The following is a 26531-nucleotide window of genomic DNA, read 5'->3' as shown; positions in this document are numbered from 1 at the left end:
ACCGATTCTCATAATTCTCTTTGCGGGCCCTCAAAGTTTGCAAGATCTGCTGTTTCATTTCCATTTCTCCAACAACAGTAAGACCTATCAACAACCAAAGGGCAAATTAAGTTTGGAAAAGCGGAGCAGAGAGCAGAACTCCCCTCGTCCTTCAGCTTCTGCTTTTACTGTCCATTTTACTCTTCTTTGCCCTAACTTTAGTGGCTCCTGCTACTCCACGAGTTAGGACGGGTCACTCCGAGTCGCCTAATTCCGGGCTTTGCGGCTCAGCCTTCCGCCGCCGCTCTTTCCCTTCCCCGCGGTTATTCGCGCCTTTCCAAAACGTGGGGAAAAGGTGGAGAAAGGCCCGGAAGTCTACTCGGCGGCTCCCGACAACCAAGGAGGAGTTGGCTGGTGGTCGCGGTCGCCGCTTCCCACTCGCCCTCCTCAGCGTCGCGGAGATGGAAAAAAAGCGGAGGGGAGGAGTGATGGCAGCGCCGGCTGATTGAGGGCGCGGGCTTCCGTGAGCTCCACCCGGCTGCCTCTCCGTGCTCGCCCATGCTGCTTCCGCCTAGGCTGCGGAGGGCCATGCGGCCGAGGGCTGAGGCCGTCCTCTTCCTTTTCCTCCTTCTCCTCCCCTCCCTCGGCAGTAGTCGGAGCCCCCAGTCACCAGAAGGAGCAGAGGCGCTTGAGTGCAGCGGCGAGAGGAGCTGAAGCCAAATCGCGCCCCGTGCCAAGAGCCCCGGGCGGAGGAGAGAAAATGCTGCTGTCGCTGCTGCTGCACACTTACTCCTTGCGCTACGTGCTGCCCGCCGCTGTGATGCTGGGCACCGCGCCCACCTACATCCTGGCCTGGGGGGCCTGGCGGCTGCTCTCGACCCTGCTGCCCGCCCGCTTCTACCACCAGGTAGACGACCGGCTCTACACTATCTACCAGAGCATGGTGCTCTTCTTTTTCGAGCACTACACCGGCGTGCAGGTGAGGCAGGGCGGATCACGGGGTGTGCTGAGGCTGGGACTCTCTGTTTTCCCGCTTGTCCCTCCAAGCCCAGCCCAGCGAGAGAGGCTGGAAAGGGACCGGGGAACAAATGGAGATAGAGGCCGCTGCAGGCTTCCTAGCCCAAGCAAAGGAACCCGCAGGGGAGGCTTTCGGGGGGCTGGTTAAGCTGTAACCTCCCAAAGCAGCAGACGGAGAGGCAGAGTCTACCTGTGTGCTCAGTTCAAAATCAGCCAGCATCGCAAGTATTGGCAAGAAGGAAGAAAGCAAGCTGTTGACCTCACTTGTCAGGGTTCCCTCTGGCACCAGGGATAGTGAAGGATTTTTAGATTATGAGTTGTGACAGCTGCAGCGGACACAGCTCTCCCTCTCTCCCTCCCAAAACCTAAAAGGAGGGAGGGTGCCTGTGCAAGGTAGCAAATACAGCAGCCGCTGCTTCCAGGTCTTCCTGACATTTTTTTCTCTGTAGCATAAAACTAAGGCACAAATACCATTAATGCACTATAGACTGACTTGCCTTTCAGTCTGAAAGTTGTCACTATTTTCATTGCCCAGAAAAGAGACAATAGATCAGAAGTGAGGGACTGAAAGAATGTTGATGTACGTAAGTTACAATGTGTGTTGAGATGGGTGGCTATAGAAATCAAATAATTAATAAATCTTGATTTTGGCTGATTGACTAGGACCTGGCTGGCTGGCTGGCTGGCAAAATAGATAGGGAAGTGAGCAAATGCAGAGGCATGGTCCTGTTTTTCTGTTGAAATCAGTATTTTACCAAGGGACACAGGTCCAGCTTTAAAACCTGCATGGAGTCAAGGTTTATTCCCACTATACTGCCATGGTCTCATTGGATTTCTCTGAAATGATCTAGTTAGAGCTGCCCGGTGGGTGGTGTAATGCAGATTTGGAGGTTGAACCTTAGAATATATCTATTTTTGTTGGATTTATATTTTACATTTCATATAGTAAACTCAATACTTGTTCCTACAGTTTTTCTGACAACAATCCAGTTGAGCTGATGCCTGAATTACCAGAGTATCATTCTGAAGAATGCTATTCCACTCAAACTACTATTCTTTTTGCTTACGTTTTGATATAATAACTGTAATAGAACTGGCCCCTAAAACAGTTTTTAGGGACAGGGACTTTCGTTAACTAAGCTAACTGTAGGTTTTTTCCCCTCAAAAATGATTTTAAAAGTTTCTCCCCATTTTTTTCAGAGTAAATATATGTGCTGAATCACCTGAATTAAACTGCATTAAATGTTTAATGTGTAGATGATTAATTAAAAAACGTTTTCATTACACAGTATCAGCAACAGGTTTTAACTTGCTTTTAACTGTCCCTTTAACTTTCTTGTTGCATAACTGTTGCAAGCAGCTGCTGGAGCTATAACTTTTGATTACAATATATTTTCCATTCTTACATTCCCACAGACTCCATTATAGTTTTAATGAATAATTTTAATTTCATCAAATTACAATTCTCAGTTGTCAACAAATTTTGGATTTATATTGCAGAGATGCAGTGTTAGATGCTTAAAGCTACATACACAAGTGATGTTGATTTCTGATAGTTTGCTATGTGTTTGGATTGCAAAGATTTCAAATTTCAAGTGGGGAATTATATGATTGAAATTACTCTTATTTATCAAAAAGCAAAATATAGTAATCCTTTGGACACACAAACACCTTGCATGTCAGTAAGAACTATAGGAAAGCGTTCTATTTTTTACATTTTTCCCCATAAATTTAGAAGTCTTGTTTCTTGATTATGATGTAACTCCACCTAAATTATGAAGTAGTATGAACTGCTTATCTCTAAAAACAGCTTGCATGCTCTGTTGGTGCAAGTGGTACTTATTTAAAAGAATTTAATTAACTGCCATGGTAATGAAATTATACCTCAGTTACTACATATGTTAGAATATTCCTGGATTTGCATAATATACTATGTTTCCCCCCCAAATATAACCTACCCCAAAAGTAAGGCCTAGCCTGATGGGGGGGGCTAATATAAGACCTATCCAAAAAATAAGCCCTAGTGAAGGAGGTGGGCTTGGCCAGTACAGGAGGCAGCCCTTCCCTTCCCTAGTTGCCTCATGGAGGCTTAGCCCCTTAATTGCGGCCTGCTGAGCCAGCGAGGGTTGGGCATCTCGGACCAGATGTCCAGAGCACCTCCCCAGCTGCCGGCCTACTAGGGCCCCCTTTGCCAGCGGTCATGCTGCCCTGCACAAACTCCATGGCGGGCCTGCAGTGGGATGGACGAGGTGGGGAAATCGCCCCTTCCTCCTTTGCACCCTAAACCCCCATCTTCCCTGACTACCGAGCCCCCTGCCTGCACCTCTGTCACTGGAGCAAGACGCGCAATTCAATACTGGTATTAACCGTGGAGGGCTCCCAGTGCAACGCACTGATGTAGCTTCGGAGCAAACTTCCCTGTGCAGGATTGCACAGGAAAATCCACCCCCCCTCCATTTCAGCCTTGCAATCCTGGGATGTGGGTCTATGCGGCGATCCCAAAGAAAGGGCTGTCTGCAGGAAAACCCCCCTCCCCATTTTCCTGCCGATTCTTTATTGGAATTGCAGCATAGACACACATCCCTAAAATGCTCCATCCGAAGCCTTCAGCCTTGCAATCCTGGGATGTACCTCTGTGTGACATTCCCAAGGAAAGGACGATGTGTGTGTGAGAGAGGGAAAGGGAGAAGGGGAGAGGGAGAGAGAAAGAGAGAGATCCAACCTTGGAGAGTTTATCCAGGGCTGGCGGCAATGTTCTCTCTCCCTGTCTCTCACATACAAACAAACAGAGATCCCTCACCACCACCACCCACTCTCCCAAGGCAGCCATATCCCTTCACTAACCTGCTTTCCCACTCCACTGTGACATGCAGGGCAAGAAAAGTAGTCTGTGGGATTACGGTAAAAAAAAAAAAAACCTTCCAATTTAGCAAGACTTTTTTTTCATGATAAGTTGGAAGGTATGAACTACCAGTATTTATTTATTTTTTAGTGTAGTCCAATAGACTACTTTTCTTGTCCTGAATGCGCTGCAGAGAACGGAGCTGGAAAGCAGGTTAGTGAAGGGATGTGGCTGTCCTGAGGGGGGATGTGAGAATTTGGCATGGGTGGCTTGGCTGATGAGGGGCCCTTGGGACAGCTCCACACCTCCTGCCTTGCTTTGTTCTCCACCCCCTCACCTCGCTTTGTTCTTCACAACGTGCAGCCTCTCACAGTAATGAGAATTGCAAGCAGAATACCCAGAATACCTTAGCAGGCCACGATCACTGGAGAATAGTGGGAGTTGAAGTTCACAAGTCTTAACGTTGCGAGGTTTGGAGACCCTTATAGTAGACCAATGCTGCATTGAGGAGGAAAAGGGAATCTTGAATAAGATTTATTATTCATCTTTAAAAGAAGAAACCAAATTTGAGATTCGATTTTAAATTTATTTTTATATAATAAGGCTAATTAAGTACTTTTTCTCCCTTCCTAGATAATTCTGTATGGTGATTTGCCAAAAAATAAAGAGAATGTGGTATGGATATCAAATCATCAAAGTGCAGGTTTGTGTATTGCTGGTTTCTCTATAAGGCATTTTTTTGTAATGTTAACGATTACAATGAATGAAGTAGAAGTACAGTAGTCTTTCCTTAAAAACTGTAATTGGGACTTGAGTTTTGCTCATTGAAATGAGATGCCCATGTCACCGCTTCACTGACAACCACAATCCCACCATTCCCGGTTGCAGTCACTAAACAATCTCACGGGTTATTAAGTGAATGAAGTCCCTCTCCATGCTTGTTGAGGGATTTTAGCTTCATATATGTCAACTGCTGAGGTTCAAGCAGACATGAAGGTGGCCATTCTCCTTTCCTGCCTCTGCAGAGCCAGAAAGGCATAAAACAGCACAACCAACCCCCAGAATGAGAGGCTGCCAGATGGTAGCACTATGCAACCTTCTTGCCAGCTTCCCCATCAACTTTCTGTAGAGGCCAACAGGCAGGATTGCAAGGGGTGATCACATGATCACAGGGTACTTGACAACCAGTCATAAGGGTGAACAGGTTGCCAAGAAACCAGATTGTGATCACATCACCATCTTTTCTGAGGTGTTCGTAATTTCAGATAGTCATTAAGCGAGAACTACCTGTATGTAGAACTAACATTCAGATTCAAATGTCTACAACTGAAAATTGAAAAATGTGTAAGAGTTGGTAGAAGTTTGATTTTTTGTACGTTATGGTAGAAGCCTAATTTAAAAGGACAAGTTTTCTATATACAGTGAAGCTTTTAAAGTTCTTGACAATACCTTTCCTTTGGTGCTCTTGCAAGATGAGATATCAAATTTTCTCCAGTTCTTCCCTGCTCTTTATAATTCCCTGTCTATATTGAAAAAATACTTGAAAAGATGGAGACTCGGTAGGGTAGCATGTAAAATGGTTCAAACAGATGAGGGAGTCAGATAGGAGAGATGAGTTTGGTTGCCATCTTCTGGGAATAGAAGCACTTTCTACCACTATAAAACTACTATTGGATTTTGTCACAAAAGTTTCCTGTTTGTTATTAACTTCATTGATAAACCACTTTATACCCCACAAGTCATCTTTTTTCTAATTCAGCTTTTAAGAGCACATTTTATAAAATGACAGTTTATATAGACCTTGTTATGTACTATACTAAAATGAGTTCGAATTTTAGTGAAGTGAATTAAATAGCATCATATTCATTTAAAACTTTTCTATTGAGAATTAAGAAATAAACTGAGAATAGAAAGTTCAAAATCTAAAAAGAGAAGAAATAGAATTGTGGAAAGAACTTATTTTTCTTTGTAACTGAAAAGCTCAATTCATGATCTTTAGCAGCATTTGTTTTTCAGGAAAGAGAATTGGCATTGTGATGCCAAGGATGTGTTATATTTATAAATATTTGTGTTCTGGATTTGCAGTTGATTGGATAATAGCAGATATGTTGGCCATCAGGCAAAATACTCTTGGACATATTCGATATGTTTTGAAAGATGGATTAAAATGGCTTCCTTTGTACGGGTGGTATTTTTCTCAGGTAAATCTTAATTATGTTTCTGTATTTTTATTTGTTTATCGTATTTATATAGCTGCTCATCTCACATAAAATGACTGTAGGGGGTATATAACAAAAGCAATTACATAGCAAGCTAGTTGAGAAAAAATATTAAAAACAATACAGTTCTTTATCATATAGCCACCCATCACACAAAAAAGTTTGTAGTAATGTAAAGTAGCCAGAAGTTACTGCTTATTTTTTAGACAATTGATTCTGAAAAATATTTGGAAATAAATTCCATTAGTTTCAGTAAAATATCATCCCCAATAAAGGATTTTTCACATCCTTTCTTATTGAAGCATAGAGCATAAGAACTATAAGTAAATCATATAGTTATTCTATCTTAACAATGAATTACCATTGCATATTTTGAAGGAAAAGAAATAGAAGACTGATTTACTTACAGAGTTAATTGATTTTGTTTGTATGCCACAAAAGAAATGTATTTCAGTCTGATTCAAGCTATTCCCAATCAAACAGTGTTTGCTCCACTACTAATCCACCCTCCCCTGTTATTTGAAACTCGCCTTAATGTGAATATTTTTGCCATAATAAATGGCTAAAGTTGCTACAGTACTTTCATTGTGCTGCAAGAGAGTATCTTGGCTAATGCCCTGAAAAATGCAAAATATTTCAATCCTAATTAGATTTACTTTGATTTAGAAGTAAACTGCATGGCATTAATTATAGTCAGGCAAGTTGGCATCATTTACAACCTAAGTAGCCACTGAACCAAACACAGTTGGGTTTCCCATGTAAGAAATGTCAACATTTATTTCATTAAAGTCAGTGTCTGACACAGATAAAGCCTTTAACAGATTTAACAGATAATCAGAGTTGGAAGGGACCTTGTAGGTCATTTAGTCCAACCCCCCGCCTGAGACCCTACACCATTTCTGACAAATGGCAGTCAAATCTCTTCTTGACAGTCTCAAGTGATGGCGCTCCCACAACTTCCGAGGGCAAGCTGTTCCATTGGTTGATTGTTCTCACTGTCAGAAAGTTTCTCCTTATTTCCAGGTTAAATCTCTCCTTGTTCAGTTTCCATCCATTATTCCTTGTCTGGCCTATAGGCACTTTAGAAAATAGCTTGACCTCTTCCTCCCTGTGGCAGCCCCTCAAATATTGGAAGACCGCTATCATGTCTCCCCTGGTCCTTCTCTTTACTAGACTAGCCAAGCCCAGTTCCTGTAACCATTCGCTGTATGTTTTAGCCTTCAGTCCCCTAATCATCCTGGTTGCTCTTCTCTGTACTTTTTCTAGATTCTCAACATCTTTTTTATAATGTGGTGAACAAAACTGGATGCAGTACTCTAAGTGTGGTCTTACTAAGGCTTTATAGAGTGGTATTAGTACTTCCCTTGATCTTGTCACTACCCTGCATTGTATTACTTAGATAAGCATGTAAAATTTGGCTGGAGCCTCACTTTTGAGACAAAAGAAATAGGGGATTCTGGACCTCTATGAATTTTTCACTGCTTAATATATATAATAGTCCTAATACTTTAGAACTTTGGCATAGTAATAACCATAGCTCAGATTCCTACACTTAGAGAAACTTTCTTTTATCTAGCATCAATATACTGTAAAATCAACTCTTATAGAAAAAACTGTATTTTTTCTGTTTCCTATTTTTTGAATAGAAAAACGTTATAAAATAAAAGCAAAAACACCTGCATGTTCTTATCACTGCAAAAGCAAATTTAAGAGTATAGAAAGCTGCTTACCCTTCAGCATGGAAAATGCTGGTACAGTACACTATTTTTTTATTATTCTGGAGTATCAAACTACTGTTTCATGAATTATTAAGAGTTACAAACATATTCAATTTGTTTATATACTAGCATGGTGGAATGTATGTGAAACGAAGTGCCAGATTTAATGAAAAGAAAATGAGGAACAAGTTGCATATGCAGATGAAAACAAAAACTCCAGTAAGCTTCTCTATTTCCACTTTGTACGGTATACAAGTTCTCTCCTCCCTCCCCCCACCTCCCCTCCCCCTCCCTCTGCATGTGTGTGTGCATACATATGTTTATCATATCAGGTGACACAAAAGTAAACTTCAGGAGTCAAATCATTTTTTTCAGAATCGGATGCTGGTTTATACTTTCCTTCTGAGAAGTGAGGGAACTGTTTTAAGCAGTTCTCTTTGTTTTGTTACTGGAAGGATAAAACATCTGTACCTTCCAGGAAAAGTCCTGGCATTTGTTTACATAGAAAAATTAGGCTGAAGAAACTCAATTTTTAAAAAAGCCTGTTAATTCTATTGAGGGGTCATATATATCTCTTTTAAACAACCCTAAGCAATAGGATAGGTAGTCCTTGACTTACAACCACAGATGAGACCAAAATTTTGGCTGCTAAATGTTGCAGTCTTTAAGCAAGCCATCACATGATCAGACCCAATTTTATGACCATTTTACTGCTATTAAGTGAATCGCATGATTTGTTAAGCAAATCCAGCTTCCCCAATTGTCACAAATAGCAAGATGCTGCAACCGTCATAAATGTGAGCCAGTTGCCAAGTGCCCAAATAGTGATAATGTGACTGTGGGGACGGTATGCTGATTGCAACTTAAAGGATGGTCTGTAGGTTACTTTTCCTGAGAAGTTGTAACTTTGAACCATCACTAAACAAATAATTATAAGTCAAGGACTACTTGTAGTGGCAAAATATTAATGTAAGTTTATATTCATAAAAAATTAACTTCATGATTAATGCATTGTTGTATTAGAGTATTTGTATTATTAAACAGCAAAGAGAATAAGAAAGACATTAAAGAAACAAAAGAAAATAGTTTCAATTCAGCCTTATTGTCCAAATAATTCATTATGGGGTGCTAATGTTAAATGAATCGAGTTTTGCTTTAGCGCAGCAAGCGTGGGTGAGCTCTACATTCTTTCACAAATTACATTTGTGAGAACTGATAGAAGCACAAAGTAATTTTGTTATGATGCAGGGCTGGAAGAAAACTAAGACTTGACTGGAGCAACCTCATAGAAGTGGGTCTTACAACTTGTTTGTAATTCAGTTCTCAGTCTTGAGGCTGAACTGTTTTACTTAATAAAACCATTTGTACACATGGACACATACACTTATATATATTTAATTCCACAGATGTACTTTGTGATTTTCCCAGAAGGAACACGTTACGATCCAGAGCAGCCCAAAGTCATTGCAGATAGTCAGGCATATGCTGATAAGGAAGGTAAGAGAAACAAAGCGGATTTGAGATGAAAAGACAAGCATGACAGACTTCCATTTATTTAAACTAGTTTTCTCCCTCTTTGCTACTATAAGAAATAGATCTATAGAGGCCACAATAGCCATCACTCTTCACACTGCTTTGACTCATCTAGAACAGCGGGGGAAGGGCTATGTGATGTAGATTTTGTTCTGCATTTAACACAATTCTTCCACATAGATTAGTGCAGTGGTGGCTAACCTTTTTGGGCTCCTGTGCCAAAAATGGTGCACATGCTTGCATGCTCATGCTCGCGTGCCAGCACCCAGAAGGCAATGCGCGCCGCAATGCCCCCACACTTGCACATACAATACCCCACCACCCACCCCACCCCACCCGCTTACCTGCACTGCACCTCACAGCTGACTTTTGGCAAATTTGAGGCCTTTTTCGGCCTCCCAAAGGCTTGAGGAAGGCTTCTTCAGGCTTCTACAAGCTTTGTAGGCCGAAATCTAGCCCCATTTCATCACTTCCTGTTTTTCCAAAAATACCACAAGTGATGAAATGGGGCTAGATTTCGGCCTACAAAGCTTGTAGAAGCCTGAAGAAGCCTTCCTCAAGCCTTTGGGAGGCCAAAAAAGGCCTCAAACCAGCCGAAAATCAGCTGTGAGGCGTGCACATATGCAGTGAGGTAAGTTTGTCTGCAGCTCGCGTGCCGGCACAAATGGCTCTGCGTGCCACCTGTGGCACGCGTGCCATAGGTTCACCATCACGAGACTAGTGTCTAAATTTCTGGACCTTGGACTTTCTTATTCAGTCTGCCTTTGGATTATGGATTTTCTGTCTGGCCGCTCATAGAGGGTCAGATTAGGTAATCATACCTCTTCAGCCCTTATTCTTAACACTGGTACACCACAGGGTTGCATGTTGAGTCCCTTATTCTATACTTTTTATGTGCATGACTGCATTCCCACTCACACTATTAATACTCTTACTAAATTTGCAGATGATACAACAGTAGTGGGACTCATCTCCTGAGGTGGAACAGTTGCTTTCATGGTGTGGAGACAATAATTTGGTCCTCAATACCAGAAAGACCAAGGAGCTTATAGTAGACTATAGAAGGAACAGATCAGACATCCAGACTTTGTTTATCAATGGAGACTGAGCGGAGCAAGAGGCCAGTTTTAAGTTTCTGGGTGTTACTATAAAAGAGGACCTGACCTGGGGTACTCACATTGCAGCATTGGTCAAAAGGGCGCAGCAGAGATTATACTGCTTGAGACTTCTCAGAAAACAACAACTGAATGAAAAACTGCTGGTGACCTTCTACCGCTGCACCTTAGAGAGTATCTTAACTTATTGCACTTCTGTATGGTTTGCCAATTGCACAGTGGCAGATAAGACAGCACTCCAGAGAGTTAACGTCATTGCCCAGAAGATCATTCGTTACCCTCTCCCCTCTTTGGAAGAGCTTTATAGCTCCTGCTGCCTTAAGAAAGTTCAAAACATTCTTAAAAGATCCATCTCATCCTGGGCACCCTTTTTTGGAACTATTGCCATCTGGCAGACGGTACAGAATAATAAAAACAAGGACAAATAGGCTGAAAAACAGCTTCTACCCCAGAGCAGTAGCTCTGTTGAATTCTATTGTATAGTGCAGTGTTCGTGCGGTGTCGGGGGTTTTCAATCTGTGAAGGATGTGTGTTTGTGTTTATTTTCATGGTCATGATGTGCACTGAAGACGGTGTTTGATTTGGTTGTATGAAGTGCAATGACAATAAAGTAAACTAAACTAAAACTAAACTACACTGCTCAAAAAAATAAAGGGAACACTTAAACAACACAATGTAACTCCAAGTCAATCACACTTCTGTGAAATCAAACTGTCCACTTAGGTAGCAACACTGATGGACAATCAATTTCACATGCTGTTGTGCAAATGGAATAGACAACAGGTGGAAAGCAGAGGCAGTTAGGAAGATTTCCCCAATAAAGGAGTGGTTCTGCAGGTGGTGACCACAGACCACTTCTCAGTTCCTATGCTTTCTGGCTGATGGTTTGGTCACTTTTGAATGCTGGCAGGGCTTTCACTATAGTGGTAGCATGAGACGGAGTCTACAACCCACAGAAGTGGCTCAGATCGTGCAGCTCATCTGGGATGGCACATCAATGCGAGCTGTGGCAAGAAGGTTTGCTGTGTCTGTCAGCGTAGTGTCCAGAGCATGGAGGTGCTACCAGGAGACAGGCCAGTACATCAGGAAACGTGGAGGAGGCCGTAGGAGGGCAACAACCCAGCATCAGGACCGCTACCTCCGCCTTTCTGCAAGGAGGGACAGGAGGAGCACTGCCAGAGCCCTGAAAATGACCTCCAGCGGGCCACAAATGTGCATGTGGCTGCTCAAACGGTCAGAAACAGACTCCATGAGGGTGGTATGAGGGCCCGACGTCCACAGGTGGGGATTGTGCTTACAGCCCAACAGCGTGCAGGACGTTTGGCATTTGCCAGAGAACACCAAGATTGGCAAATTCACCACTGGCGCCCTGTGCTCTTCACAGATGAAAGCAGGTTCATACTGAGCACATGTGACAGACGTGACAGGGTCTGGAGATGCCATGGAGAATGTTCTGCTGCCTGCAACATCCTCCAGCATGACCAGTTTGGCAGTAGGTCAGTAATGGTGTGGGGTGGCATTTCTTTAGGAGGCCACACAGCCCTCCATGTGCTCGCCAGAGGTAGTCTGACTACCATTAGGTACCGAGATGAGATCCTCAGACCCCTTGTGAGACCATATGCTGATGCGGTTGGCCCTGGGTGCAAGACAATGCCAGACCTCATGTGGCTGGAGTGTGTCCGCAGTTCCTGCAAGACGAAGGCATTGATGCTATGGACTGGCCCGCCCGTTCCCCAGACCTGAATCCAGTTGATCACATCTGGGACATCATGTCTCGCTCCATCCACCAATGCCACATTGCACCACAGACTGTCCAGGAATTGGGGGATGCTTTAGTCCAGGTGTGGGAGGAGATCCCTCAGGAGACCATCTGCCACCTCATCAGGAGCATGCCCAGGCGTTGTAGGGAAGGTCATACTGGCACGTGGAGGCCACATACACTACTGAGCCTCATTTTGACTTGTTTAAGGACATTACATCAAAGTTGGATCAGCCTGTAGTGTTTTTTTCCACTTTAATTTTGAGTGTAACTCCAAATCCAGACTTCCATGGGTTGCTAAATTTGATTTCCATTGATAATTTTTGTGTGATTTTGTTGTCAGCACATTCAACTATGTAATGAACAAAGTATTTAATAAGAATATTTCATTCATTCAGATCTAGGATGTCTTATTTTTGTGTTCCCTTTATTTTTTTGAGCAGTGCATAAAACAGCATCTGAAGATAAAGTGAAATGAATAGATTACAAATGCTTTACCAGAAATTCACAGTCATATGGCATACAATAAGCTGTTAGAGCCAGGATTTGGGGATGGGGGCGGGTAGTCAGATCTTCCACACTCCCCAAATTTTTTTAATTATTTTTTTTTATTTTCATATATAATAAATCCATTCAATTTCAATTGTGTGTTGATTAGGTACATATTTCAAGTGCTTAACAATTACTAATAATATTCTTATCAATATACCAACGTAACAATAATAACATTCCCATATATATAATGTAAGTAGTATCCAGTATATCTATTACTCTAGTTTCGCTTATTGCTTTATAGATACATCTAGTCCCTTTTAGTTTATTTTACTTTCTACCTATTGGTAAAATAAGTCCCATATCATGTAATATTCAGATTCTTCTTTTTCTTTGATTTCTCATGTTAATGTATTCATTTCTGCACATTCAAATATTTTTTCAATTATTTTTCCCTCTATCGGTATCTTGTCACTTTTCCAGTTTTGAGCAAATGCAATTCTAGCTGCTGTTAATACATGCATAATTAAGTAGATTCTTTTCTTTACTATAACCTTCAGGTACCATTCCTAATAATGATTTAGGTCCATAGGACCACCGTCTCTTGGAATTTCGGCATCCTCCTTAGGGACACCTAAGGATTCTGCCGTACTGCCACGATGTCAGCTCCGCCCTCCTTCCCAAATGTTTTTAAAGGCCCAACTTATGATAGGGGTAGTGCAGTTGCCCTGATTCTGATAGCATTGATCAATGGCATTGCTTATTTATGTCAAACTAAAAGCAGTTCTGTAGCAATATCACTATTAACAGTGTGAATTTGAGTAATGAGACCATTTCATAGGATTCATTAACTGCACTAATCAAGACCTACCTGTATTCCTAAACTTATCACTCTTGACAGTTGAAAAAAAAATTTGGGGCTAAGACTGAGAGATCATCTCCAATTTACTCTGCTTACACCTTCCAGCCTATCTCTTTCCAAGTCTTCCAGAATTTCAGCTGGGAGGAGGTGCCCTGCATTGCCATTTTGAGAGACAATACCCAATCAGGACACTGGTGTCATGACTGAATGGTCAAAGCAAGGTAGAGTGTTAAAAGTAGCCCTCTGGAGCATAAACAAAAGATAACAATAGTTCTGGAAGCAAAGACTGAAGGAAAAAATTGCTGAGTTGAGTTACAATTTACTGGTTAAGATTCTATATAGGATTGTATTTCCTGTGAGCTGCCATGAGTGAGTAGGCAACAATATAAATTTTCCAAATAAAATAGAATAAATATAAAATGTCTAAAAGTTTATAAAAGAAGATATATAAGAAACGTGTTAGGGTTTGAAGAACTCATGAACATTTTTTTCCAAGTCTTGAAGTTGATTTGAAATTAATTTTATGTGCCATGGATGCAACACCTGACAATATTTTATATTCTTTTGCAGTTTTGGAACGGTGTAGATTTGTAACTAAACTGCATTCACATGTCACTTATTTATTATGTTCAGATTGGACTCTTGGGATACATATTTTGTGTTCCATGATGAAGAAAACAATTGTCATGATTAGTTATTGAGGAATATGTTTTGCCACAACAGCTCTTTTTGTTCAGTGAATAGAGAACATTTGGATATTTTCTCTGCAAATTAAATGTGTATCTTGAAGAGATATGGAGGCTTAATGGAATGCTATGAATTTACATGCATTTTAGAATAAGCCCTATGATTCACTGAACTGACCCGTGATAATGTGATCATTCTCCTCAAAGATAAGGAAAAATAAAAATACTTGCTTGGCTCTACGGAAAATCAGAATCTATGGCTGGTTTTATAGATGTCACCTGCAGGATCTAGAGATGTTACCATTTTCCTGGGCAACCTGCTAAATCTTTTTCACTCTGCCTTTCCTCTTGGTTAGGTCTCCCAGTACTGAAACATGTCCTTACTCCACGGGTGAAGGCCACTCACGTTGCTATTGATTCAATGAAGAGCTACTTAGATGCAGTTTATGATATTACAGTAGCCTATGAAGGTACTATAGACCATAAAGGACAAAGGAAATTGGCACCATCCATGACCGGTGAGTAGGTGTTATTGAATTACTTTGAAAAAGCCTTCTCTTGCCTGATTCAAACTGGGAGAATCCACATCCTTCGTGGAATTTCTAGAACATTCAACACAAACTTTTCCTGTTCTCCAAATGGTATATGGTTGGGCTCAGGGTTTTGTTTGACTTCTAAATTTCCAATTAATGGCTTATTTCCATTTTAGGTTGTCTTTCTACTGGCCGGCAAATACATTAATCTAGAATTTTACTTGATTTGTTGCTGCCCTGGATTTTAAACTGGAGAGGAGAGTTCTTTGTTTGTTCTTTCTCTTTTTATACATGTTTTTATATTATGTTTTAATTATATAGTTACATCATTTATATTTTGTTAGCATATACTTAACATTAAGAATAGCAGTTTATTTTTGAGTGTGTAAAAGCAGACATAATTTGTGACTTCCGTGATCTGTCTCTCCTAACAGGACAAGAGTGAAGTCTTACCTCTTATAGCTAGCATTACCACATGTGAGGCCAAATGTGTTTCAAATGGATTTAAGGAGGGGAAGGGCAGAAATAAAAATGAAAATAGAACATTTCATCCTCACAGAACAGGCACCCTCATTGATTGACTACGTGCCAACAGTTCAGTGTCAACACTTAGCGACCACATAGATGGGTATTCTCAGGTTTTCCCGCCATGTACCCATCACTGCTGTAATCGAGTCCACCCACCTTATTGCTGCTTATCTTCTTTTTTCCCTTTCCTTCCACCTTTCCCAGCATTAGAGCCTCCTCCAGAGAACTAGTTCTTCCCAGAATGTGTCCCAAATGAGATAATATGAATCTGGCCATGTTTGCCTTGAGTGAGATTTGTTCTGTGATCCATTTTGTTTGTTTTCTGTGCCATTCATAGTATTCTCAGGAGCCTACTCCACCATCAGATATGAAAAACATCAATGTTGTTTCTATCCTGCTTCTTCAAAATACAACTTTCACTTCCATAGAGTATCACAGAGAAAATCATTATCTGCAACATCTCTGATCTCTGACATCTGAATGTATTTTACAAGTTTTCATTTCTATTCAACCAAGTCTTGTCTATGGCATATTTCTTTATTGCTACTTCCTTCATCAATGGTCAATCCAAAAGCCATCCACCACTTCACTGTCTTCTTTTGTAGTTCTAAGGCTGATGCTATACCTATTGTTATTAGTTTGATCTTTATATGTAGTCTTATTCCCTTGTTGTCATCAGGCTGCTTGATTTCACTGTTAGAGCTTGCAGTTCATTGGCAATCTCAGCACTCAGAGTATAATATCATCAGCACAACACACATTATTGATGTTTCTTCCCCAAACCATTCTACTTTCCTCTGCCCAGAGAGTCCAAGTACATTTTCCTCCTTGATATTTCTAACATTGGCATTCCAGTCTACAATCACAAGCTGCACATCAATTTCAATTTCAGATTTAATGTCCTACCCATTTCAAATTTAATGTGATCATTAAACTCACAAACATTCTCTTCTTCCGTATCATTGGTTGGAGCACAGGTTAAAATAATAAAAATAATATATTGATCAGATTAAAGAGTTGTCTGCAAAATCTAATTGATGTAATTGGTCGGTGATTGTATTGTAGCCAAGTATTGTTCTTATTGTTTCTGACTGTGAAAATGCTGCTTTTCCTTCTTTGTTTTTCATGTCCTGAATAATACAGTGTAGGATCTCCTGAGAATGTTAAATTCGTATCCATTTGAATTTGCTGATACTTAATATGTCAAAGTTATTCCATTCATTTCCTATATCACTGGGTTGAACTTTTGTGTATTTATATCTCTTACATAAGCATCTATATTTATCGTTAATAATTGGGGATTTGCTACCAACTTTGGAAAGGGGACCTCAGAGTGCTGGGGCTGGAAGGGTACAATAGAAAGCTAGAGAGTTGCATATTTGCTGTGGGCCTACCCAGGCTACATGTCCCTCCTTAACCACAGATGGACAATAAAGTCTTGTTTTATGACTGAATAATGCCCAGAGCAGCACATCAAGTAATAGCCATCCTTGTTCTGAGTGTGTTGGGGGAAGATCGGGAATGGATTTATGATCTTAAGAAGCATGCAATGAGGAGCTGGTTTATTTCTATGTGTGTATATGTATATCTGCAGTTTTTCCCCTCAGAAAATGCTATTTTCTTTACTTTTCAATATGCTCTTAGAACAGCATTCTATCCTGTTTTATTGTTTTTATTAATAATGGCTTAAAAACATTTATTTATGTCTACAGTTTTGAGAAAATAAGGCTTCGGCACATACATCTCAGTATACATAACTTTGCATTTAACTTTTATAGAAAAATTGTCATTTTTCTGTTGGGTTTCTTTAATCGTAATCTTAAGGATAATGTTCTAAAAACAGATACATTTTTTTGAAAGTGGAATCTAGGGATTTATTTGAAACAAGACATAGATGTTTTCATTTCATATCAGAATATACAGGTAAAAAATAAAATAGGATACATTCATATGAGTCATCTATTTATCTATCTGGCCACTTCCATTTAACAGATAAAGTGTAAGAAAATGTTATATTATTTTGTATCTTTCAAGAAAGAATATATTTCATATTGTTTTTGTTCTTTAACTAAACTAAATTAAACCAACAGTCTGTTTTGTCATTTCCATTCAATGAGGCCTGTGAGTATTTGCAATACTGTAAAGAGTCACATAGGAATGTGAGAAATTATTTTTCTTGAATATTATCAATGTTTAATATAAAACGTTAGCAATTAATACCACGATTCCCCGAAAATAAAACCTACTCAGAAAGTAAGTCCTAGCTTGATTTTTACACATGCGCCCAATATAAGCCCTACCCCCAAAATAAGTCCTCATTAAGACTCCACCAATTCCAAGGTGCACAGGTAAAAATTAAGCTAGTGTGGGGGTGGGAGCGGTGGAGCTGCTCTATTAACCTTTGGATAATTGCCCATTTCTTCTGCTGCAGCCAGAAAGGATTTCCTGAAGGCCTCTGTAGCCAATAACAGTGCTCTATATCAATCCAGAGCTCTGTTATCAGTTGCAGAGGCCATCAGGAAAGCCTTGCTGTCCTTCCTGACGGCTTCTGATAGCGAAAAAGAGGCTGGGTGCGATGCATGCAAGTGAGGTGAGTCAGTAGATGACATCCCTCCCCGCCCCCCCGCCCCCCCCAAAAAGACCTGGTGTCTTTTTTGTTGGGGAAAATATAAGACATATAAGGGTCTTATTTTGGGGGAAACATGTTATATTTAAACATATTCTAAAAAATCATAGCTCTTGTTACACAATTTTTAAAATTTATTTTGAAAGAAATACATGCAGCCTTTTAGAATAAAATATTTGCTAGCGTGGCTTTAAAAAGAGTTTAAAATCAGAGTCTAAAAATCCAGATTTGAAACCTGGATCAGTTTTAAAGGTTGTTAAATAAGTTAGCCTTTAATTTTACAAATAACTGAAATTAATCATGTTGTAACGAAAGTATTTATAATGTCCTTCTGGATTATAGACTTTCTTTGTAAGGAGTGCCCAAGACTTCATATCTATTTTGAACGAATTGAACTAGAAGACATTCCAAAAGAACAAATATTTATGAGAAGATGGCTTCATGAACGTTTTGAAGTCAAGGACAAGTAAGTGGTAAAAGGCCTGGCTCTGTATCTGGAGCATTTGATTTATTTTTAGAAATAAAGAGCAACTATATTACTTGTATTAATAATAAATGTTGCTAGCTTAACATTTTACAGAATTGTGGTGTATAAGTTATATGCTATGTTACACATGGGAAGATTTGAGTGTGGAAAGTAGAGTAAGGTAATGAGATCGGTGGCTATAAGAGTGGGAAATATCACTCAAACTAATGTTGTGGTACTGTGTGATTGTAACTATAAATCAATATTGATGTGAATATTCTTTACTTACAGGGCAAAAAAAAAAACCTGGACCAATTTGAATCAGTATATCCAGATCTATAAAACAAAACAATATTTTTTTTATAGATGTGGATATACTGATTCAAATTTGATTAAGTTTTTTTGCCTGAAAGTAAAGGTTATTCACATCCATATGGATTCAATAGCAGACTAGCCTTTTTATGCAATAAGTTAATTGATTTTATCTTGAGTGCTGTGCATATTTAGTTAGTTGTGACTTATCACAAATAAACTTGGGTTTATTTGGTACAATAAATGCACCCATATAGCTTCGCTTAAGCTCCAGTCATTTTCATTTGAGTCACTTTAATTATTTATATTTACTTAAGGAAAATAGAGCTGTGCAAAGCATTCAGAATTGGTCCTTCACAAAGCACATCAGTATGAACCAAGGGCTGTTTTTGATGAGTAAAACAGCTGCATCCTTTGTGAGACTAAGGCAGCTACTTCAAAAGGACATGAACACTTCCATTGGAATTGCTAACAAAATCTACAGAGATATTAAGAGAGCTGGCGATATTCCTTCCAGGGGTTGTGAACTGCTTGAACATTTCAGAGAGAGATGCTGCATATGTGCTAAATTGCTTTGCATAGCACCTCTTTTAATGCTTTGTACAGCCCTGAAAATAAGTCTGGCCAGATTACACACTGTTAGAAAAAATTGTGCTATTTGCAGATGAAGCTTAAAAAGTTCAGTCCTTGACTCATGAAAGAAAGAATTTCAGCCCAAAAGTCATGGTGCCTGGAGGAAAGTATTTGTGATAAATTATCAGAGATAATCAGAGAATTGTATAAAAGCTTTTAACCAAAAGGATATGATAAATTAATCTCATTTTTAAACTTTTTCCTTGTTCCTAGATTGCTAATAGAATTTTATGATGCAAAAGATTCTAAAAGAAGAAATAGGTTCCCTGGGAAAAGTGTTCATTCCAAACTAAGTCTCCAGAAAACAGTGCCATCCTTATTATTTTTAAGCGGCTTGACTGCCAGCATGCTACTGACAGAGTCTGGAAGGAAACTTTACATCAAAACATGGATATATGGGAGCTTATTAGGCTGTCTTTGGGTCAGTATTAAAGCATAAAAACTGCACTTTCATTCAGTGGCTTTTCTCTCTTGCTTTGCACATAGCATCAAATTCTTTCTTAAATTTATATTAAACATTTAAATAAATTCTTATCAGTTGAATATTGTATCAACACACTCTGTTAATCTATTTTTGTTGTGGTGAATTATGACAAAAAGGCAGGAGTGGGATTCTTCCGGTTCAGACCGGTTCGAGTGAACCGGATGTTAAAGTTACATCTGGTTCAATGAACCAATATTTTAACTGACCAGCTGGCCCCGCCCACCTCACCCCTCCCCTCCCAGGAGTCTCCATGCGGCCCATTTTTGATGGAGGCAAGTGCAGGGTCTTCACGGAGGCTCTGGGAGGGAGAAAAATGGAACTTCCAGAAGTCCAGAAACAAAATCGGCAGTTGCAAAACAGGCCTGTTTCCAGCTTCCAACTGCCGGTGGGCCTCCAGAGTCCGGGGGAGGCTGTTTTTGTCCTCCCAGGGGCCCGGGGGAAGCCTCTGGACCCTTGGGAGGGTGAAAACTGCTTCCCCTGGGCTCTCGAGGCCCGCCAGCAGCTGGAAATAAGAAGTTCCAGTAGGCCATGCCCACCATGGCCACGCCCACCCAACAACCAGGCAACACACCGGTTGCTGGGATTTTTTACTCCCACCCCCGCAAGAAAGGTAAATTATGTGATTTTTTATTATGATTTTGGGGAAAAACAGAGGAGATAGTAAAGGCTTAGCAGCATATTTTTCTACCATGAATATATATCTACCTACATATAACATGTATGTGTTTAGACTGGTTCAAAGGGAGCAGTGAGTGGATTTTCTAGCATTATTTTAGATGAATGTGTTTATTTCTGGCAAGGTTTTCTGCTTTTTAGTTTATTACAAAAGCTCTTACATCATAAACTTAAAAACCAAACTGGTTTCTATTGATACATTTTTCTCTATTTGAATCTAGATATGTTTTTTTCAGTTTTGAAAAGTTGCTCTAGTACAGGTTATTAAAAAAAACAGGTGAAAAACTCTTTATGGAAAGATGAGTTTAATAAATGAATGAAATTTTGATCCCGTTATGTGGCTAGTTAACTTCAGTTTTATATATATATATATTTTATCAAAAAAGTATAGTTTTTATTTAAACACCTTGAATTTGTACATGAGTAATTATATATTCAAAATAGATAATGCACTAACTGAGGATCATTGTTATAAGTTTGCCAAATTTCTAGAACCCTTCAGCTAAACTGCCAGTTAAGAAACACTAGAAAAGTTCATGGATACTACAAGTTCCTGTCTAGCCAGGCTGCTTCAGGTACATTGACTTGCCTATACAGGTCTCTTCACGTTAACAAGACAAACACACAATCCAGTTTGGGAATATACCAGCTGTGAAACAACAAATAGAGATGGACAATGTTAATGGTGGAATGGGAATAAACTGAAGTAAGCAATGCTGCTGTGCAATGAAAAGTACATTTTATGGAAATGCGGAATATTTGTATGTTCTTGCCAAAATATAAAATATGTGCCTTCATTCGACATGGTCCTGAATTGCAGTCTAATTATTACTATTCAGTCTTACTTTTGGATACTTTGAAAGTTTTTGCCCTTGATGCTTCTGATGAACAGGAGATTGGGTTTTTGAGCTCTGTGGTTTGAAATGTGAAAAAGACGAGAACTTCTGGTCACTGTTTGGAGACCTACCAGTATACAATTTCATAAAATGTAGCATCTGTTTATTCTGTATCTAGTAGGAAAAGAGATGCTATTTTATACTTCCTGTTTTATATAGAACAAAGGGAAAATGTCATGATTCCAATATTAGAATAAAAAACATGAAAGGCTTTTTAAAATCTTCCTGAACTTCCGGTTTTTTGACCTTGCTAAACCTCAAAGTGTTTGATACAAAAAGTTCTTAAATGATCAGGTTTGAAGTGTTTTTTAAAAATAATATTAAACATATTTTACTCCTGTATGTAAAGAAAAACTAATTGTTCTTTATATTCATCCTAAAATTATTTAATGTATTTATTATTCTGTAGATGATCATTTTCATCTGCTTCAATGTTTGACTTTTTGTTCTCAGATTAATGGAAAAATCTAGTAACAAATTTTATGGGAGGAAAGTTTTGAATATTTAGAGTGATATATTGTGCCATGTCAAAACAAGCACATTTCAGAAGGCTACATACTTGTCATTGGCTGTGTTTAGATTAATATTCTTCTCTTCAGCTGTTTTGGTTTAATAAGGCAGAACAGTTAGTTACAAATTTAAAATTATAAACTTCAGGTCGACAAGTCTCAGGAGCCAGTTCACTTTAGCCTCTTGCAATGATCTGCCCAGAATTTCTTCAGTTCCTTTGACTGAAACAAATTTAGAAGCATATTTGGAAAGTCAATTATAAATGGAGTGAAAGTAGTCTTGTTTAATTTTATTATTTCAGTTTATTCAGTAGCTAGTTTTTATTTTAGTTGAAGAAAATGGATGCATGCTCATGGAGGTTTAGGAAACAATTGTGTGGTGGAATCCTCTTCAGAAATTTGTCAGGTTCTGAAAGGGCGGAGCTGGTGTCACGGCGGTACGACGATCCTCCAAGATCGCCATCGATATCTCCATTGCTAGATGGTCCTGACGGACCTAAATTGTCCCGTAGAGATGGTGATTGATTAGGGCACGTCCTGTCGATTCCAGGGACATCGCAAAGTCCCTGGTCAATCCAGGAGAAGCCTTTTTGCCGGTGGCAGAGAGGCAGCCATTCAAGCTGCTGAAGCTGGGACAGCTCCGGAACGGAAGAGATCGAAAGGAAGTGTGTCAGTTTGGTGAGATGAACTTTTACTTATTGCTTGAAGAGAACACCCTGAAAGATTTAAAGTGAAATTAAAAGTGAAGTGAAAAGAGTTTAAGCGGCGAAATTAAGCTAGTTGAAATGAAAGTTTTTTTTCACCTTTTTATTGGAACTTTGAATTTGGTAAAGCTACTGAATTTTAAACTGGACCGGTTTCTTTTAAATTTTCCATCTTTGTTTTTATTTTTTTTTAACAATTTTTTGAAAGTCTGTTTTGATTAAGACTCTTCTTTTGGATTTGAGTTTTTTTTTAAAAAAAGGAAGGATTTCATTTTCTCTTTTTGTTCCTGGTTTTGGATATGTGACGGGGGAGTGAAAGTGAAGGGAAAAAAAGTAGCATTGCCATCTAGAGGCTTGGATGTACTGTTTCTTTCTTTCCTCTGTTTATGTACTTGTGCTATACTCAAGGATTCTGAGCTTTGCACTGGAAAAGATAGTGGGATGAGCATGGCAGATTGTTTATGCAGGTGCCCATCTGTGAAACTATAAATAATTAGAGCTTCGAGTTGAAGTTGAAAGAAAGAAGATTGAAGTGACCTTGAAAATACTGAAACTACAAACATTGAGTTGATTTATTAAAGATCCTTGGATACTCAGTGGCACTGGCTGGCTTAACTTTGGTTATTTTTCTTCTCCTTCTTTACTCCCCCCCCCGCCCCCGCAAGCTGGATTTTTAGATTTAGACTTCAACCTTCTATTCCAGAAACTAGAACATAAATTTTTTACTTTTTTTTTATCCTCGTCCTTTTCTCTCTTTTATTAAGAGAAATAATTGGATTCAGGTACATAAGTGCCTGAAGATTTTTCTTTTTCCCTTTTTATTTTTTAGAGTGGCAATTGCCTGCCTGCACTCCTTTTTTTTTCTTTTTTCTTTTCTCTTTTTTCTCTCTCCCTCTCTACAGGTAAGCACTACAAGATGAGCAGAAAGACAACAGCCCCAGCTTCCTCAGTACCAATATGGTCAATACAGACAATCATACAACAGGAGAAAGAGAAGGAAGTGACATTAAAGATGATTATGCAAGGAATTCAGAAGATTAAAAAGAGAATGGAGAATATTGAGCAAAGAACTGAAAAGATAGATGAGAAAGTAGAAAATATTCAAAAGATGATGATGAAATATGAAGATAGATTTAAAAAATTGAAGAAGATACACAAAGGGACAAGAAAATTGGAGATATTGATACTTGATTGAGCGACGTCGAGAAGGCCAGGTGCGAACCATTAGGATGGGAAATTGATAAATCAGAATTCTACTTAAGATTTCAAAATGTAGAAGGAGAAAAAGGTGAAAATCTTGCTGAAATAATGACAGAAATACTGGCAGAAGTGTTAGAGATAACCAAAGAGAAGATGATGGATGGGATGGATGAAGTGTTCCGTGTCTATACATGATATGCAGTGAGAAACAGACTACCAAGAGAAGTTCATATCAGATTCACTAAAAAAAATTATCAAGACATAGATACTGCAGGTGGCAAGAGAGAAAACTTGAAAGTATGAAGATAAATTGTGGTGCTGAAACAGCTACCAAGAAGAGTAAGAGAGATGAGAAGAGAATACTTATTTTGACCAAAGAGCTATTTAAAAGAGAAGTAAACTACAGATGGCTGATGCCACAAGGCTTCTTGTTCACCTGGCAGGAACAAAGACATAGATTTGACACAGTTGCAAAAGCTGAGCTATTCTACTTAGAATATTTCAAAGAAAAGGAGGATGAAGCAAGAAAGGTAGAGTCATTAATTGAATTTCAAGAGGAATGTATAGCAGTAATTGAAAAATAAAAAGAAGAAGGTGCAGTAGGTGGTGTACCCAGAGAGCAACGAGAATTAAGACCTTCTAGAGCAATAAAACCCCTTCACAAAGCCTAACATGGATGAAAGAAAATTGATTACGATTAACATAAATGGACTTAATTTGGCTACTAAAATAAGGAAAGTATTTAATAAATTAGAGAAATTAAAATTTGATATAATTTGCTTACAAGAAGTACATATTAAAAAACAACATGAATATATATTGAAGCCAAAAAAAATAGGGACATTATTTACATCACTGGCACAAACTTAAAAAAGAGGTGTTGTTTTATATATTAAAGATACAATTTCGGCAAAATTAATTTACTCAGGTGATGATGGAAGGATTTTGATGGTGGAAATAATGGACAATAATGTTAAAACACTTTTTATTATAATCTATGCTCTGAATGATAACCAAGAAAAATTTTACAGGAAATTACATATGAAAATAATTGAATTGGACTATGTTAATATTTGTATGATAGGAGATCTTAATGGAATAGTTAATGATCGGTTGGACTATAAAACGCAGAAATCAACAAAGAAAGCTAGAAAGACACTACCATAATCTTTCTTTCAAATAACTGAAGAATTTAACTTAAAAGATGCATGGAGAGAGAGAAATGTGGAAAATGTGTACACTTTTTACTCAAACAGACATGCATCATGGTCTATAATAGATATGATATGGATATGATATGGATGTCAGCCAAATTACTGGCCAACATACAAGAGATTGAAATAGAAACAAGCACCTGGGCAGATCATAATCCAGTGACAATTATTTGGAAAGGATATAAGAGGAGATCTAGATGGACCTTAAATAATATGATATTAAAAGAAAAAGACTTTAAACAGAAAATAGAGAAAGAACTTTTCTTTTTTAAAGAAAATGGAAAAGAGGATACATCTTTACAGAATCTCTGGGACACGATGAAGGCCTACGCAAGAAGCTTGAAATATAAAACAGAAAAAAACATTCAAAACATTGGAGGATGATTATAAAAGACTGGGAAAAGATCTATAGAAGTCCCCGCAAAAAAAGACATTAAAAGTAAAATGGATATAATTAAATATAAAATGGGACTAATGGAAAAAGAGGAACTAGCACAAAAAACTAAAAATGTTAACAGTTACTTTGAAGATGCAAATAAACCAGGCAGATGGCTAGCTTATAAACTGAGAAAGGATAGAGAATCAAGAAGAATTAGCCAGTTAATAAATGAAGAAGGGCATGTTTGCTATGGAAATGAGGAGAAGAAGAAAAATTATACAAGATTACTATGGAAAATTGTACTTTTAAGAGAATATTCAAGAAGAAAAAGTTAAGCAATATTTACAGAAAGCGAATTTACCTCAGATACCTAAAGATATTGAAACAATGCTAGAAGGAAATATAACAATGGAATTAACAGAAGCCTTAAAAAAACAGAATGTTGGGAAAGCACCAGGTCCAGATGGCTTACCAGTGGAGTTTTACAAGACTTTCCAGGAAATATTGAATCTTCACCTACTAGAAGTTATCAACGAAGTTATGCTAAAGAAAAGAATACCCAAAACATGGACAGAAGCTTATATTACACCAATACCGAAGGAGGATACAGACCTGCAGAAAGTTAAAAATTACAGACCTATATCCCTATTAAACTCAGACTATAAAATTTTTCCTTCAATTTTGGCAGACTAAAAAGATATTTAAATAATTTTATTCATATTGATCAAAATGGATTCCTGCCAAAGAGACAAATCAAAGACAATGTGAGAATTATTTTGGATACTCTGGAATACTATGAGGCACATCCTGAAAAGCAAATGGCCTTGATGTTTTTAGACGCACAAAAAGCCTTTGATAATGTGAGTTGACGATTCATCTTATTTCAATTGACACAAATGGGCTTTGGTAAAAAATTTATTCAAGCCATTGAAATGATATACTATGAACAAATTGCAAAGGTTATGGTAAATGGAGAACTAACAGAATCTATAGATATAAGAAAAGGGACAAGGCAAGGTTGTCCACTGTTGCCCCTGCTGTTTGTGTTCACATTGGAAGTGTTGAATAGGAATATTAGAGAAGATAAAGAAATAAAAGGAATGAAAATCAAAAAGGAAGAGTATAAATTGCAAGCTTTTGCAGATGACCT

General features: G+C 38.6%; 1 protein-coding gene across 2 annotated transcripts; it reads left to right on the top strand.

Annotated features, from left to right (window-relative positions):
* Window positions 1-287: 287 nt before the first annotated feature.
* Window positions 288-23639, top strand: AGPAT5 (1-acylglycerol-3-phosphate O-acyltransferase 5). 2 transcript variants are annotated; one of them, XM_087916292.1, is made up of 9 exons: window positions 332-958; window positions 4472-4541; window positions 5924-6039; window positions 7905-7994; window positions 9182-9272; window positions 14579-14740; window positions 18252-18375; window positions 19534-19741; window positions 23491-23639. In XM_087916292.1, the coding sequence occupies exons 1-9, from the start codon at window positions 740-742 to the stop codon at window positions 23506-23508; spliced, it is 1098 nt and encodes a 365-aa protein (XP_087772418.1). In that variant the 5' UTR covers window positions 332-739; the 3' UTR covers window positions 23509-23639. The 2 variants fall into 2 exon arrangements, with proteins under 2 accessions (XP_026550991.2, XP_087772418.1); XM_026695206.2 differs by lacking the exon at window positions 23491-23639 and having other exon boundaries at window positions 288-958; window positions 19534-21594.
* Window positions 23640-26531: the final 2892 nt, after the last annotated feature.

This window comes from Pseudonaja textilis, chromosome 1 (genome assembly GCF_049901715.1).
Source record: "Pseudonaja textilis isolate UNSWEBS1 chromosome 1, rPseTex1.2, whole genome shotgun sequence".
In the NCBI taxonomy this organism is placed as follows: domain Eukaryota; kingdom Metazoa; phylum Chordata; class Lepidosauria; order Squamata; family Elapidae; genus Pseudonaja; species Pseudonaja textilis.
This window is presented reverse-complemented; position numbering and strand designations above follow the sequence as displayed.

Coding starts and splice junctions, on each gene's coding strand:
- AGPAT5 (XM_087916292.1), top strand. CDS start 740: ATGCTGCTGTCGCTGCTGCTGCACACTTACTCCTTGCGCTACGTGCTG. Junction 959..4,471: donor AGCACTACACCGGCGTGCAG/GTGAGGCAGGGC, acceptor CTCCCTTCCTAG/ATAATTCTGTATGGTGATTT. Junction 4,542..5,923: donor ATCAAATCATCAAAGTGCAG/GTTTGTGTATTG, acceptor CTGGATTTGCAG/TTGATTGGATAATAGCAGAT.